Below are 17,414 nucleotides of genomic sequence, written 5' to 3'. Positions count from 1 at the left end.
GGGGATGGGCCTTGGTTATTTATTTATTATATTCCCCTCCACAAATACAAATTTATTTACCCATAGGCAGGTCAGGTGGTTTGGCCTGAGCAGTGGGCACAGGCCGTGGGGCTCCAGGGTGGGTGTCTGGGATAGGCCGAGGGGCCCCAGGATGCACCTCGGGGATGGGCCTTGGTGCTCCAGGATGAGCTGGAGGAGGTTGGCGAGACTGAGGGGAAACACTGATCACTCCAGCTCGAGCAGGAATATTCTACAAGATGAAAAACAAACAAATAAATAAATAAATAAAAACAGAAGATAAAATGTTGAGTAAGAAAAAAGGAAACTTTTGTAAAAATTTTTGTTGGAATTCTTGGGTTCAAACTTACTGGTCTGGAAGGACCAGGAGCTCCAGCTGCTGTCTGACCTCGACCTGATTAAAATCAGACAAAACATTGTTAAAAGGCACACTCTGAGAGCAAACATAAGGTATCTTTATAGAAAACATTTAAACAAATAAAACTCATAGATGAGAAAACTTCATTTATTTCAATCTGAACAAACTGCAGCCAACTTGATTATCACTGATGACAGTTGAGCGGCAGCAGGTGAGTAAAAGAGAATGCCTTGTTCTGTGAGCAGTTTACCACATGTAAGGATCCTCCTGACTGTCATAGCCTCTCTCAAAGCCTACAGACATTTTCCCACAGTGCTTAAATATCGTCTTCAGTGGAACTTCTCACTGTACAGTCACCAAACGTAAGTTAAGCCTTCTAACCACACACACCCTTACTATGAAAGAGGGAATCGGCTGAACACACACACCAAACAAACAGCTCAGGTGAAGACAGACAAAATCAAACCCCATCTTCCACCCAAAGACAGGCAGAGTCTGACACAACAAGACTACAGTGGCAAAAAGGAGGTTTATTTTCACCACCATATGACAAGTACATAAAACTTCACACAAAAAACAAGACTGTCATGAAATAAAATAAAACTTACAGACTCATCTAACACCACTTGACATCAACTGAAACACTGAAGCGTGGCTGCTTCATGGGCTGTGGAACTCACCTGCAGGAGCATCTGGCCGAGGAAGAGCGGGACTTTTTGGTCCTTTGCAGCACAAAGGAAGCCAAACCACATTACTGTTATACACAGTGACTTGCTAAAGATCAAGAGACAGGTGTTCCCCACAAAAAACAGCTCGCTAGAAGCACTAGGAAAAGCAAATCAGGGCAACAGTGTGGCAAAGCAATAAGCTTAAAATTCTGTGAGTTTCTGTCTGCCATCAGGAGTTACTGCAGTGAAGCCAACGATGCAAAGACAAAGGGCTCGTTCTTTAACACACATCTGCTCTTATACTGAGATTCAAAATGTTTAGTTTCATTAAAGGAAATGCATCTAAAAGCTTTTAGTTAAAGATGCATTACTGCTAAATATTAGATGTGGATCAGAACACACTATTCTCAAGGTAGAAACAACACTTTTTTGTGGCTTATTCATTTATAATCTCCATCTAACCAAAGGAATTTAAACATTTCTCCCTCCTCAACAGACTATTAATCACCAAACATCTAGGTCACACAGACAAACACAATAATATTGGACTGAGTTGCACAGGAATCAGATTACTTTCAAAAACATCTACTGGCTTGTTACCTTCACTGCCTCTCCTACCAAGCAGTGGGCTGGGACATTTGCCACAGTCTTAAAAAGAAAAAGTTAGTTGTCCCCGCATAAAGTAAAAGAAGAGAAGGAAACATAAAAAAGCAGCATTAAAAATGAAAATACTTAGCTGTGGTCTTCATGGTACAAAACATTAGAGTTTGAAATAAAATCTAGCTAATTGTCAGCAAAAGTATTGATAACATCCAACAACTTTTTCATTAAATCAGGAACACAGAACGATGAAGTACAACTACCAAAATGTCATCTTAGGGGAAGTAATTAAATGATGCACAAAGTACAGTAACTATGACGAAACAGGTTTGAAAATGCTACAACTAACGCTAACAGGGTTCAGAAAAACCTTGAGGCAAAAATACATTTGAAAGTCAGCTGCGTACAACTACAGCAGAAGTTACATTCTACATACTACATACTACATTCAACTGTCAGCAGGAGTTGTATAGAAAACCTGAAATCAAGCAGAGTTCTCAGAAAGACTGCTTCTGTGTTTGATCATTGACATATTAATGCTTTATCAAGCCAAAAATAAATAATTCACGTAAAGTAGTGATGTCAGGTACATTTAGGAAATTATTCTATGAATACAAAAGTGGTTAGTTCTAGAGTAAAGAAACACAAACGTCCCAAGTTAAATTTATGATCATTCATTTTTCGTATTAATGATGAGTAATAACTTACTCATCACTCACTTTAATTTTAACAAGTTACCCTAATTTACACTGATAATAAAGAGCTGTGTTCTGATGGAAAACAGCAGCCACTCGATCAAATACGTCCACCTCATAAGAAAGATGAACACACTCCTCAGAAGAGCGGTCACTTTACCTCCAGAGTCCTTCCTAACTGGCTGAGGACACGCGCCTCCTTCACGTATTTGAAAGCAGTGGGATAAAATTAAAACGTCACCATCTGCCTCAAAGACCTCATTCAAGAGAAAACGTGCACCCAAACTCCCAGTGTAGGACTTCCTTGTCAGGCTGGGAATAATTCTGTTCCAAAAATGGTTGAGTGCATGGTACTTTACCTGAAGGTGGTGGTGGGCGTTGAGGTGGGGCTGGTCTGGGTGGTGGGGCGTTGGGGCGAGGGGGAGGTGGTCGTTTGGGCTCCATGCTTTGAGCTGTGGGGGCTCCTGGCTGGAAGTCAACAGGAGGCCCTGAACAGAATAAAACACAGGAAAACAAAGAATGTTAACATTAGCCCCTTCGCCCCCCGTCGCAGAAGGATTTGAAGAGTGAATGTTTGTAGTTTTTGAGGTGAGTGTTTTTCTGGACTGGAATTAGGAATGAAAGTAAACTTTAATGGTTTTGGTGCAAGATATTCAAGTTGGTAGGAGTTTCACTGTGTAGAAGGAGAGGTAGCCGAGTTTCACTGTGTAGAAGGAGAGGTAGCCGTTTTGTTGATCGTCTGAGGCAGTGCAGAGTGACGGATCCTGGCTAGTGGAGTGATTTTATCCATGACCACACTGGTGGAGACAGACGGTGGCTAATAGTGGCCATCATTCTTCAGCCACCCAACAGACTATACCAATAATTAGAAGAAACTATACTTTTGAGCAATATAAAAACTAGAAAACACGTTTATTGAAATTATAGGGGTGGCCAGTTCACATACACATGGCGGTGGCCATCTTACATTTTGACATGGTAACCCAATTTTCAATGAGGATGACTCGCTGTGGTGAAGAGGGAAAAGCTGATAGAAGAAGAAGAATCCAGTTTTTGATGGTGACCTTTCTAAAGCCTAGATGCAGCCACACACCAAAATGGAAGTTGGCATGTTGCTCTTTTTTTTTGTTAATCGGCTTACAAGATGAACATCATATGTGGACATATATGGCAACAGTTACCTTGGATTTTGACGTGGCAACCTAATTTTCAAAAGGAGTCTTTCTTAAGCCTAGGCGCAGCCACACAGCGAAATGGAAGTCAGCAGTTTGCTTATTTTTCAAGATATCATGCTCACAATATAGATGGGCAGTCTGACCGAGGGCGCTTCTAATTCCTGTCTTTGCTCTGCGATGGACATTAATAATGTTAATAAATGGAGCGGTTTACAAATGTTTGCCATTTATAAATATTTCATTTAAAGATTAACTTTTCACTTTATTAACTCTGCAAAAACATGGTCATCCACTACACACACAGAATACTCTTCAAATAATTTTAAAATATATAGTTTTGCAGGGATTTATCACAGATCCAGATATTTAAAATTCTACTTTATGCATAATGAATTACAAGTTATTTTATTTGTCAAAACACACATTTATGTGCCTGAACCTTTTGCAACACTCTCCATTCTTTGTTTTATTGTGCAAAGATAGAATTTAGAATGGATCAAAGAAATAAAAGGTTTACACTGCACACATTTTATCATCACACGTCTATGCATGTTTCAAGAGGAAACACTTTACTGAGACACACGTGGTAACAACACAGACTACACTATTCACACTAATTACCTGGAATTTCCCTTAGCTGAGCTGAGGTACTTGAGTCACCTTCCACATATTGAAAAAACAAGACCTTTAAAGTTTTTATTCCAGCAGACAAGAGACTAAAACCTGAGCAAGTCATTTAATTATCTTTTTGAGATATCTTATTTAACATCCTGCTTTATTACCTTGTGATGGGCGAGAGGGTTGTGATGCACGACTGGGTCTGCTGGGAGCAGCAGGTTCCCCATGGGTAGGGGACGGACAGGGGCTACTACGGGGAGAAGGAAGGGGAGAGGATCCAGGAGCAGAGCCTGCTCCAGGCTGCAGGTGCTGAGGGAGGATGTCTTCTACCTCATCATCCACATCACCTGGAGAAAAACACATGGACAACAAATCAGAGTTGGAAAATGTTTTTGGCGCTTTTTATTTCCAAGGACCAGGAAAGCTCGGTGACAACTCCTCACCTTCCATATCGTAATCGTCATCACCCATATCCACGTCCTCAGCAAGCAGAGTGGAGCTGGCTGACATGGGAATGCTTCCACAGATCCTTTCCACACTCATTTCCTCCTCCAGACTCTTGATCCAGCCTGGACTCTTTAAGCGGATGTCAATCAGCTTGTCAAGGATCTAAAAAAAAAACCAAAATAATAAAAAAAATTTAAAAAAAGATAAGGCTAACAAGAGAAGCAGACAAATAATTCCTCAGGCTTTATTCAATTTAATTTAATTCAATTCAATTCAAAAATACTTTATTAATCCCAAAGGGAAATTATTTGTTGCTGTAACTCGTTATTCTCATTTCATTAAGAGATGTTACAGATACTGATGGCTGTAGGCAGGAAGGATCTCTTGTAAAGGTCCATCCCACAGTGGATCCTAAGAAAATGACTGTAGATGCCGTCCGATCCGTCCACCCAGACTCAGCTGGCCTCTCGGTTCCCCCGGGCTGTAGAACCGCCCGAATGCTGGGCAGAACTCCTCCCAGAGCGATGGCCACTCCTCACAGCAGTCTGCCGAGCTCCTCGTCACAGCGGTAGGTGCCGAGTCACGATTCTGTCCTTCTGCTGTTATGAGCCGTATTTCCTGCTAGTTCCAGGATCTCAGTGGTCAGGCACTCGAGCACAGCTGGCAGGTAGATGAGAATGCATCCACAGAACATCCTTTTCAACTCATTTGAGATTTGGGGCTGTAGTTGAGATATTATTTGAACTTTTGAGATAATAATCAGCTGCTGTTGGTTGTAGAAAACTGCCTTGTTGCCATGGTTACGCATCATAACAAATGTCCAAAACTAAAAAAGTTTCAGTAAAAATCCTTCCAGCTGCACAGCATCTGATACCAGAGGAAACAATCATCCAAAAAATGTGATTTACATCCAGAAAAAGAGGAATTAAAGTTTCCAAAAGCAAACTCTCAAAATGTAACAGAGCTGCTCCAACATGCAGCCACCTTGAGCGGCGCAATTCTAGAATTCAGGGGCATTCAAATTTAGAATTCAAATCTATTTGAGCAAGAATGTTTTCATATTTGAAATGAAAAATTATGGTCCACATCAAAGTTCATATTGTTCTACTAAAATGTGATTCAAATAACAGCAGATGCCAGAACTGAACTCTGCTTCCTTCTTATAGTGAAAGTGCATTATCCTCCCAAATTGTTGAGGTAGACTGGTTGACATAAAGGTAACACCACAGTGATACTGGGATAATTTAGATTCTGTATAAATGTTTACACACTAATAGTTTTGTCCCTACTCTAAATAAATAATGCCTTTTTTAATTGCATTACTTCATGCAGAGTAAACTGGGCCACACTCTGTCGATGGTAAAGGGTACAAACACACAATGATGCTAAATCAACCACGTTTTTAAAGTGAAGATGCTCAAATGAACCAAGTTCTTGTCGAGTACTCAACATGATCGTTTCCATTACAATACTTTATCTTTTTGGACTCTATAAACCTTTTTTTTTTCTTTCAAAAATTACCTAGCATATACTACCTCAAACGTTTCAGTGGTAATGGCAAGAGATTGTTATGCAGGTACTTCAAAAATCTTGAGCATCTTGAAATTGTTTCCCATAAGAAACGAACTGAATAGTTGTCACTTTAAACTAAATGCCCTACGTTTGTTCCACCTGTAACATTTAGCATGGATCCAACTGAAAGGTCCTGAACTATAACTGGTTGTATGCAATGACTTACTGTGGAGCCACTCAGAGAGAGTGCAGCCAGAGCAGAGTAACCTTCCAGAAAGGTCACCCACATTTTTTCTTCAACAAACCTGCACCAAAAAAAAAAAAAAAAAAAAAGGTTTAGATGAATGTGAAAGTGTGAAGGTGACACACATTGGCCTCTTTGCATTAGGTAGGCTCACCTGATGAGGATGACCTCTCCAAAAGTGGTGAACTTATCAAGCAGCTCATCTATGAGTTCATCACTGAAGTAGTCATCAGGCCCAGAGGTGCAGAGGGACACCAAGATGGTGCCATCTGGTGGCCCCTGTCTGGCAATGACATCTTTGTAGACCTGGTGCCGTGCCTCTGGGTCCACCTCTAGGATGTCCACATCTATTACTGCCACCACAGGCCTAAAGGAAGACATGAGAGAAGCATGATCACTTTTTCCTGCAGCAATATTACAAAAACGTGATTAGATGGTTCAGTTATTTATCTGATAGTTACAGCTACATCATGGTGGTTACCTGTGGTCGGAAGTCTTGAGCTCAGCCCTGCCGTAGTACTTCAAAGTACCAGGGCTCCAGGGCTCTGGATCATCCTCAGTCTCCCCTGATGTAGAGGCTATGCCTACAACATTCACGTCCTCTGCTGGAAAACAAGTATAAACAGAAACATGTTAACTCCGTACTCCGATATCATTTAAATAGTCAATACTTATATCTATGCACAAATAAATACAGCAACATTATTTCAATTGTTTGAGATTTTGAGTAAGTAAATTTGTTTTAGTGTAGCATGACTTGTAGCTCCTCAGCATCCAACCTGTCTTGTTAAAGTTCCACTTTCTCCTTTTCCAAAGTATGCGGTCAGTCCAGGCTGGTGTGCGGCACTTCTCACTGGTGTCATAGTCTTCTGAGAAGAGGTCATACTTATACGTAGGGGGGAAATCTACCTGTCCCTCAATGAAACCTCGAAAGACCTGTAGAAGACATTTTGTAATTAGGGATTAAAATGTTTAATGTATTAATACAGTAAAGTTGAATGTGTTCTGTAATTCTCACCATTCCAGCATTCTTTTGTTCTAGCAACTGATCCCCAGCAGTCAAAGCATCCCAGTTCTGCTGCTTGATGAGATCTTTCACCTCCTCGTTGGGCAAGTTGATTCGATAGTTGAAGTCTCCGCACCAGAACACGTAATCATGTGCGGACAGCAGACGACCCTGGAGGACAGGACCGATGTCATTCATTCATTCAACCTTTATTTAGACAGGTTAATTCCACTGATGTCATAAAGCCTGATTAAAACAAATTATTTGACCTGATTGGACACTGTAATAGTTATTACCATGGGGAAGCTTAGTCTGCGAGTGATCTCGTTGTAGTCATCGTTCCTCTCCTTGACCTGTGATTGGCCAGCTGCAAAGTGGGAGCAGAGGAAGCAGATACTGGTGGTGTGGAACAGCAAACGTATGGCTACTCCTCCCTTATTACCCGTAGCTCCACCCATTCCAGTTTTCACCGTGTCAACGGCTACATCCCTGTAAAATATAGAGACATATCTATTAATGCAGCTCTTGACGTATTGAATGTTTGTATAAAAATATGTGCAGGGCATACCTGATGAAGGGTGCATGTTGTGGGCGAATAAACACAAACAGACACACTCCGACAAGCTGCTCGGAAGCGAGCAGAACGTACTTGTGGTCCCTTGAAATGTTTTTTTGGAGTTCAGCTGCCCAGAGTTTCTGGTTTGTAGTGCTGACACAAAAACAGAAAATTAAGAATAGTACAGGCAAGAAAACTAGTGTTTTATTTGTATTTTTAATTTATCATGTTGAATTTTTGAATAATAATAATAATAAATAAAAAAAGCTAGTAGATTTCTTATCATAAAATTAACCCTGATCCATCAGACCAAAGTACTGTAGCTACTCAAACCTAGAAGTAATATTGCAAAAACAGATTCAGGTCAAGTTATCTTATCCAAGGCATCCACTGAGATCAGCTCGTTTTTTCATGATTGTTTTGAATGCTCGCTTTAAAAAAAACAAAAACGAAAGAGTTTTACTATATTAAATGTGTTTCAAATATATGCAAGAGAACCTAGTGAGGTGGAGGTATGCACTTTATGCACTTCAAAGAAGACAAATGAATGTCAGTCGTAGCAAAACGGAGTACGAGTCTGAACAGGAGGGAGGCCGGTGGAGCAGTGAGGCTACAAGGAGCAGAGGTCACATAGGTGCAGGACTTCAAGTATTTAGGGTCAACTGTCCAGGAAAATGGGGAGTGTGGTAAAGAGATGAAGAAGAGAGTCCAGGCAGGATGGAGTAGAGATTTGTGACAAAAGGGTGGCAGCAAAGGTCAAAGGAAAGGTTTACAAGACCAGTTATGCTGGATGGTTTGGAGACGGTGCCTTTGACCAAAGAGACAAAAGGTGGAAGTGAAAGAGCTGAAGATGTTCAGGTTCTCCTTAGGAGTAACAAGGATGGATAAGATTAGGAATAAGATCATCAGAGGTACAGCACAGGTTGAACAACTGGGAGATAAAGTCAGAGAGGCCAGACTGAGATGGTTTGGACATGTCCAGAGGAGGGACAGTGGGTATACTGGTAGAAGGATGTTAGAAATGCAGCTGAAGGAAAAAGACAGAGGAAATATATGGATGCAGTTAGAGAAGACATGGAGGTAGTTGGAGTGAGGACAGAGGATGCAGAGGACAGAGTGAGGTGGAGGAGGATGACTCGCTGTGGTGACTCCTGAAGACGGATCAGCCAAAAGAAATGTATAAAGTATAAAATCAAATATAAATAAATAAATAAAAATGTATACATATAGAAAAATATCTGGTTTCTTATACCGGTATTCAAAATACTTTTCAAATTTTCATAAACTTTAAAGGTCAATAATCTCAGCATAGATACTTAAAATCCTACCTGGCGCTGACAATGTTCCCAGCATTCAGTTCAACCATTTCTTCAAAACCAATGGCAAAGATATCAATGGGGTTGGCTTTGCTGTCTGTGAAATAAAAAAATAAAAAAAAAGAGGTTTTGTTTGGTTTAAGTGTCTATTCACACAATCAAGTAATAGTAAACAAAAATTATTAAAAGCACAATAGATAAGAACAAAAATCTTGATTTTTGTTGCAACAAATTAACCTTTGAAAGATGTTCCTTGGGGGACAACTTAACTGCTTAAAATTACTATTTTTAATAGTTTTTGTTTTCAACAATAAAGTAAATCATTTAGAGTCATCTCTGCCTGAAATAAAATTTGCAAATTTAAAATGCTTTTTTTTTTATGTTAGGAGTCATTCACAAATTCCATCATTTTCAAGAGCGTACTGAATGTACTCATTTTGAACACGTTTCTTCAGTAATCCAGGAGATACAAATCCTTCTTTTAGTGTTAATTTTAATTATAAAAACTCAATGAGCAGACACACAAGTCTCACAGAGATACTTGTAAGGCTGCCCGCTCCTGCGGCAGCACTCTCTTTCTCTCTCCCCCGCGGTGTGAGGTGGTCTGTCACTCAGAGGCAGCCTACCTGATGGTCAGGCTGGCTGACATGTGAAAAGAGAGGGAGAAAAAAAGACGACTGTGCTGCGGCTCAGTAATGTGATGAACTTATGACAATAGTTGTGAACGCCCATTAGCAGAATTAAACAACAGACTTATTACCAAGGGAATATTGATAATGATGCACAGTAACTTAGTAGTTGCTTTAAAAAAATAACTAACCACAAAGAGGATCGCCAAAGTGGGTTACAGTCATTCATTACAGTAAATGACACAAGGGGAGACGTCTGACAGACCACGCTCTGCTTCAGCACAGCAGAGTTTTACTCTGCCTCTTTTGATTCTGCTTGACTCAGTCCATTTCTGAAAGCTCTGCTCTGAGCAGCACATGGATGCTTCACCTGTGATTTATGAACCATTAGAGGAAGGACAGGTCTGTGCAGCCATTTCACAGAACCGTCTTTTAAATGAGCCTAACATTGACCATGCAGGAGAAAAGCAGCATGTTGGTCATTCAGGATCTATCAAAACCAGTCCACATTTTTTCTTTTTGAAAAGCGTACATCAGTCCTTGACACCCCCCCACCACCACCACCACCCCAGAATACAATTTATACACTCATGCAGACTATGAAATATGTGAATGACCTCTTACAAAAATAAATAAATAATGCCACATTGCATTAAACAAAAAAATAAAGGAAATTGATAAAATATAAATTTTATGGTAATTTTATGCCATTTATAGCCCAAAAGGATTATTCTGATAATTCTTGAAAACTTCCAGTCTCGCATTTTGGGACGACCACCCAGCCATCTGGACGAGTCAGAGCCATTAGGAATAAATCGGGCATTGTTTTAGTCAAACATACATGTGCCGCTCGGGGGTCCGAATGAGTTTGTCTTTTCTTTTCTCTCTTTTTTTTTCTTTGTAATTTTTCTTAATTATTTTTTCTCCCAAAACTAGTCTTGCACAACACCAGTTTCTTTTCATTTGATGCTTTTACTGAACCAGATAGACTGCTGCAGCACGGTACACCTGCTACATCCTGTTTTCAGTCAAGCCAACGGGAGTCAGTCATTCTGAGCTGTGGAGTAACCGAGTCGTCATGTGGAACTGCTTTAGTAAACTAATCTTTACTTGTGCACATTGCAAGTGTGTTTTTTTTCTCTCTGCATCTAAACTAAAAAAGATTTTCTGAGACAAGATGAGAGGTGGAACTTGACAGCAATGTCCTGGAAAGGCCTTCAGGGTAAGTTGAAGTCTGTCTTGATGATTTTTACGTAAAAAGCAAAACATGACTGAGTGAGCAAATATAAACATTTAAAAACAAAGTAATAGAAGTAAAATAAAATTAGCATTACTGAAAGGAATGCATTATTTTATGATGTGATAATTATGGGATCAGAAAATGCATTTATAACACTTTCTATGTGGTCAATTTGACCCCTTGGGAACACTAGAGGGTAGTAATGTTACATAATGTTACGAGGAGATATGGGAACGTTTGAAATAATTCTAACAAAAAACAAAAACTTTAGAAAGATTTTTAGGTTTTGTCAGAATCAATTGCGTTTATTAACAGCGCTGACATAGACCAATAAATAAAAACACGGACACAAATAAATGTTTGACCGATTTTCTACCCCATAAGACCTTTCAAGGGTAAACTGCTTGTGTTGGTATATTTGACTAAATTTACCTAAAAGTTAGAAATTCCTGGACAAAATAAAAATAGGGAAAGAAGAGAAATGAATTTGCTCTAGAGCTTTAGTACACATAAAAATAACCAGGAAGTAGGTTGTCTGGTTTAAGTTTCAGTTTCTAATTAAAAACTATATATATAATCTGCTGCTGACTTAGTTTTGTGTATGCATGTAAGAGCAACCAGTCCTTTTACCTACAAGTTATCAAACATTTTCAAACATAGCCACTTTTTCAACAAGGTAAATAAGATCATCCCTATAAAACATGCTGTTAAACAGTGATGAGAACCAGGTGTTATTGTAGACAAATAAACAGTAACGTACCCTGGAACTCGGGATGGCCTGCCTTTTTTGGAGCATCCAGCAGCCAGTCGTTAAGCGTTTGGTTTCGAAAAGCAATGCTGCGAAACTGTTTACCCCCGTTGACATTCCAGGTGCCAACACACACTCTGATTTTCTTGGGCCTTGTGTATTTGTGGTAGCTCTGACACATTCCCAGCAATACTCTTGGAGAGGCTGCAGAGGAGAGCAGAGCTGGATTAGTTTGCAAAACTTAAGAATGTGTATTTTTTTATACAAGAAGGGTGATGGTGAACTAAACAGAAGTGAGGAAAAGCTAAACAAAACAAAAACATAGTCCACAACAAAGTCTGAAGACATGAAGCATGGCACAAAGTATATCGATGATGGAAAGTGATAACATACACAGGATAAACCTTGGTAATGGTTTATTACTGTCTGGAAGCCTTCACTAACATGTGTGAAGTTTACAACAAAAATCAATTGGTTAATTTTCTATTAATTGTTGTTTTATATATTAATACAAAACAGACAGTGGATTAAACCACAACCAACAATGGACTGTAAATAAAGAACAAAAAGCAAACAAAGAACAACTTCATGAAAGGACAGGAACAGAAATCCGTCCACTGATTACACTTCGTCAGCTACTGTACCTGATTGTAAGACAGGCTCAGTGACTACACACGTTTGAAAAGCGATTGGGAGAAAAAGAAGAAAAGCGTGGGTTAACATTGCTGAACAGAAAACAGATAAGTATTAATTTAGCTGAGACAGAGGGATGATTATTTTGGACGATGCAGATCATTCATCCCACTTGACAGCAGGCAGATAAACCTCTCTTCTGTGCAAAATCACTTCTGGCTAATAAAACACAAACAGCAGCACGTCCAGACTTGTCAGAAATATTTCAACAATGTGCAAGGCAGAACAAAAATGGCTACACTAATGAACTACAACGTTCTGACAACACACATTGTTCTGCAAGGAGAACCTGCAACTAGGCATTCGAACAGATGTTGCTTTGACATTTTTCACCTACCGAAATATTTATGCAGACCAGTTACAGAGATGGTGTGACCCTGCCACAGAGCTTGAAGCATCTAATATTTCAGAACACCTCAAGGTGTACTTAGGTTTGTATTGCTGCCACATACGCCTTCAATGACCAGGGCAGAAATAAATGTGTGTGGCTAATAGGAGTTTTTTTGTTGTTGTTTTTTTTTAATGCGGTTACAAAATAAATAGGTTCAGGCTTAACATGGCTTAAAACATGAATTATTTCACCTGATTACAGGGAACTTTAGGCCGAATGATTCCTACTGACTCTATAAATAATACACTAGGGGTGCACCGATAAATCAGCCGGCCAATTTATCGGTCCCGATTTCCTTCATTTTGGAAGATCGGCCGATACATGAGAAACCGATTTTACCAAGTTTTTGTAGATTTAACAACAATTGTCTGAACTGCATTTATATTTCAGAGCACTACCTCATGGCCAGTTAAAACAAGTTTGTATTGTTTCTAGGATATTGTTCAAGGGTTTGTTTTTCAATAAAATAATATTGGAAAATTGAAGGTGCATTGTGACCTTACAACACCCGACAGTGTTGCTTATAAAACAAAACCGGTATCGGCAGGTCAGGATTTTTAGAGATCGGTGATCGGCCAGAAAACTGCAATCGGTGCACCCCTATAATACACAACAATACGACGTTTTTTTTTCCATGTTGTGAATAATTACCATAAAGACTGGAAGTGGTGAGCAAGGCCCGAGCTTTATCTGCCAGATCACTGTTGAGTGTGGAGCCCAGCCTCAAGATGTCTATAGCCTCCTGCTTGGACGTGTCAAAGAAGTTGTTCTGGATGGTCCGCGTCACTGAACGTGCTCCATCTTTGAGCTTCCCCGTCTAATATCAAAACACAACAAATACATAAACTTTAAAAGCAAGTTTAGAAAACTACATTAAACATTAGCTGGACTTGGATGCAGCATAAAAAAAAAAAAAGTGTTTTTCCTGATGCCGGAAGTGGAAGAAAAACAAAAGAGGAGGAACATTGTAGAGATCTATCATCACAGATGTTTGAACTGAAAAGAAAAGGATAAAAATTCCTGGACGAGGAGTGACGTAACAATTTTAGAGATGGATGTGCAGCATAGTTTTATTTATAGACCAGGTAAAATCAAACAGATTTATCCAAGTTCTACTAAAGAGAGTAAATGTTGAATAAACTGATAAAGTTATAAGAATAAAAGCATGGTTGTTTTTGTTTCCCTTGTTTTTTTTAATTTTTATAAATAATTTCCTGCAAGTCTGTTGTGAGGCATCAATAAAGCCTACATTTCCTCATTTATCAAGAGAAGAAGTGTCCATTCCTGTGCTTGACAGCCACTATCCTGCATGTTTTATAGGTTTCTCTGCTTCAATACACCTAACTTCAAACAATGAGTGATTATCAGGCTTCTGCAGAAATTAAAGGAATATTTCAACCATTCAACCAGGCGTGTTGGAGCAGGGAAACAAGTAAATATCATAGGGGTCCTCAAGGACCAGGACTGGAGACCTGTGATCAAGTGGCTACCAAGAGGGAAATAAGGACAAGTTTACAAAAGAATAAAAAATCAAAAAAATCAAAAAGATTATCCCAAACTTGATCATTTTCATCTTTCCGTCACCCACAGACACAGAAACAAACGAGGAAAAACACCAAGCTAAAAAAACATCTACTTTATTGTCAACTTACCACACACAGGGTGAGAGGTCCAGAAGTAAGGCAAAAGAGACAGTGTACAAGAGTTTAGTGACAAAAGAACACAAGTCCACACAAAAGATCAACTGCTCGTATTCTTACATTGCACACAGCATGCACAAGTAATTTCACAATAAAAAAGTTAGTTGTTTAAAATCTGAGTAAAAATAAATTTCAGTGCTCAGTTGTGTTTATATACCAAAGAGAAATTGCACTTTTTATGACAAAGAACAACTTTATGTTGGGTTCCTCTTAAGCTGCTGTGAGTAAGACTGTCTAAAACATTGTGTAGAATTTAATTTAGCAGATATTTATGACAAACTATAAACACCTGAAACTGACTCAGAGAGAACTTTGTGGGTTTAAAGTAAGAAATTAAAGTTAAACGGAGACACATCTTTGCAATAAGTTGTGAGCACTGCACACCCATCATGTTTCAGACAACACGACCTGCTCGGATTGGGTCAAACTGTGGCTCTGGTTCTCTTAAGTTGTTGAAAGCAGCATCAGTTTAATCCCTGGATCATCATTAGATTAGATGGCTTTAAAAAGATCACAACAAAACATGCGTTTTTTTCCCCCCTTTAATTTTTAATGTTGGCAGAAATCTGTTGTGGTGACAAAGAACTTCAATCCATGTCTATTTCACTTGGCTGTCCAATAGGTTGCCTCAGACAAATGGAAAACACTTATGTCGACCCCTGCAATACAGCACTGCAGACTGATGACCTCATCTACAGCAGTATTAGTTTAACCTGCAGAAATAACTGATGGTAACTCTGCATCAAATAAAACTACTGGATTAATGTTTAGATGCGGAAACTACATCAATAATTAGAATCCAAGAAATTCTGGATCAATGCGCTGCAAAGTGTGCATCACAATAAAAGCTCAACTATATTTGCGTTTTGGGTGTGTGCTTTTCTGCATTACCTTAGCTTTGCCATCCAGGGCACCAGTGCCTGCATAGATCTTGCTGATGGAGTCACCATTCAGAGACCACATGGTCCTAAAGACCTCCTGAAACCTGGCCACCAGCTGCGGCTTCTCTGTCAGACCCATCTGTTCTAACTGGTTAGGCAGCATCTATAGGAAACAAGGTTTGGAGTTTGAATTGCCAGTAAATCTATATGTAAAACCTTCAGATTCAGTGTTATACAATCACCAGCTCCTACCTCAAGGGCAAAAAAGGCTTGAACGCTGTTAGTTCTGTCCAAACAGTCCAGGCAGTTTGTCCTCATGGTCCCCCCCTGAGTCCTGAAAAGACACGGCACAGAATAAATCCAGATGCTTACTATAAGCCCATAAAATCAAGTGTATATATAACTTAGTTAAAACCAATGTTATATCACACAAGTTGTGGATTTAAAAAAAAAAATTACTTCTCTTAAATCCTGCAGTTGCACAGCACATTCAAAAATAAAACCTCTCAAAAATACTAATATTTTACATAAAATAGCTAAAACACGACATCAAAACTTCATTTTGTAATAGAAACATTGTAAATATCGTTTTTAGCTGATCATTGAGCAGAAGATATGTTCAATAACAAAATAACCTATTATCAACCCATGCCTGAATGATAGATCGGGAAAGTCTAAGTTACTACGTTTTCAAAAGATTAGGAAACGTGACATTTTAACAAGACGATGGATACATTTTCCACTGAATACAAGTTGCAGTAAATATATCTGGAACAGATTATAAAAAGAATAACTTATGCAAAAGCTAAATAAGGGGACATGGCAAACAGAGCACATGCCAGGCTCTGCAGGCCACAACAGGAAGTTTCTGTTGACAAAGACGTAGCTTCTTAGCTTGGAAATCTGGATTTAAAAATCTAGCTTATGTCACAACATAATCTGTCCATCAAACTAATCCAAATGACTTTCTTGACCTCAAGGAGAGTTCTCAACTGAGGAAACCTGAATTCCCAAGAGTTTGTTTAAATTAGCCATGGCTAGAAAATGAGATAACGGGCAGAAAGTGAGGGTATAATTATTAGCACGATAGTTTTTAGTATAATCCTACAAAAACTGATCCTTTAAAAGTAAAAACGAAGCCACTGAGGGAAAAAAAAAAAAGTCTAAGAGGAAGTACTGGATGCAAATTCTAATCCTCACCTCACAATGCCTGTTTCACCAGAGTAGTAGAAAAATCCGCACTCGTCGACAAATTTGTTCAGCTGGGGTTTCAGGACACTGTGGAGTTTATCAGCTTTACCACCCCGTACATTTTGATGGTAGTCAAAGTTTATCATCTTCACTGCGTTTGCATGCTCGGACGCCTTCAGGTGACTCTGAAAGTGACAAAGAAATACTTGTAAAAATGTAATTAAATCTGAAAATCGCATGATGCAAAGCAACATAGTTTGCATTCATGATGCAACACCACTGTCTTGAATTCTGAAGAAAACTGATTGCAGTCTTTTCTTTTGGCTCACAAATAAGCAGGCAAATAAAAACAAATGCACACATTGTCATGATTGTCTGCCTTTCATGGCAGAAGTTAGTGATAAAAAATAAATCTTTAACACATATTTTGTTAGTAATTTATATTTGCTGACTGCATGGCTATTAATACAACAGGAAGTGACACATACTGTCTTGAGCAAAAGAAATGAGCAGAAAGAACTGATTTTTGTGAAAGTTTACAAGAAGCAATGATACACTTCCTCTTATTGTTGTTACAACATATTGTTTTACCTGTACATTATTAGTGTTTAGTGTACATCTTAGATTATTTAACGTACCGTTTGGCGTTTGTTAAGCATATATCTTAGTGTACAGTAGTCCCTCGTTTATCACGGAGGAGCCGCACCCTGAAGCCCCGTGATGAGTGA

At 39.1% G+C, this 17,414-nt stretch overlaps 2 protein-coding genes across 3 annotated transcripts in view; one reads left to right on the top strand and one right to left on the bottom strand.

Moving 5' to 3' along the window:
- The window catches only part of smad9 (SMAD family member 9), a 937,424-nt gene that overhangs the window by 144,401 nt on the left and 775,609 nt on the right, over nt 1–17,414 (top strand). The gene's annotated exons all lie outside the window — the stretch shown is intronic.
- Nucleotides 1–17,414, bottom strand: part of synj1 (synaptojanin 1) — a 28,529-nt gene that overhangs the window by 2,701 nt on the left and 8,414 nt on the right. The window contains exons 9-28 of the mRNA XM_037687980.1: nt 16,696–16,871; nt 15,748–15,829; nt 15,506–15,658; nt 13,566–13,722; nt 12,475–12,498; nt 11,843–12,034; nt 9,226–9,310; nt 7,910–8,050; nt 7,638–7,830; nt 7,354–7,512; nt 7,115–7,271; nt 6,817–6,940; nt 6,490–6,702; nt 6,318–6,396; nt 4,576–4,741; nt 4,297–4,479; nt 2,699–2,827; nt 1,057–1,098; nt 369–412; nt 61–250 (exon numbers count right to left, since the gene is read on the bottom strand). Coding sequence (XP_037543908.1) covers nt 61–250; nt 369–412; nt 1,057–1,098; nt 2,699–2,827; nt 4,297–4,479; nt 4,576–4,741; nt 6,318–6,396; nt 6,490–6,702; nt 6,817–6,940; nt 7,115–7,271; nt 7,354–7,512; nt 7,638–7,830; nt 7,910–8,050; nt 9,226–9,310; nt 11,843–12,034; nt 12,475–12,498; nt 13,566–13,722; nt 15,506–15,658; nt 15,748–15,829; nt 16,696–16,871 — 2,689 coding nt within the window. The remainder of the gene's footprint in view (nt 1–60; nt 251–368; nt 413–1,056; nt 1,099–2,698; nt 2,828–4,296; nt 4,480–4,575; nt 4,742–6,317; nt 6,397–6,489; nt 6,703–6,816; nt 6,941–7,114; nt 7,272–7,353; nt 7,513–7,637; nt 7,831–7,909; nt 8,051–9,225; nt 9,311–11,842; nt 12,035–12,474; nt 12,499–13,565; nt 13,723–15,505; nt 15,659–15,747; nt 15,830–16,695; nt 16,872–17,414) is intronic.

This window comes from Nematolebias whitei, chromosome 14 (genome assembly GCF_014905685.2).
Source record: "Nematolebias whitei isolate Nwh7 chromosome 14, NemWhi1, whole genome shotgun sequence".
NCBI lineage: Eukaryota > Metazoa > Chordata > Actinopteri > Cyprinodontiformes > Rivulidae > Nematolebias > Nematolebias whitei.
The sequence above is the reverse complement of the archived record's forward strand: the minus strand, read 5'-3'. Positions and strand labels throughout refer to the sequence as shown.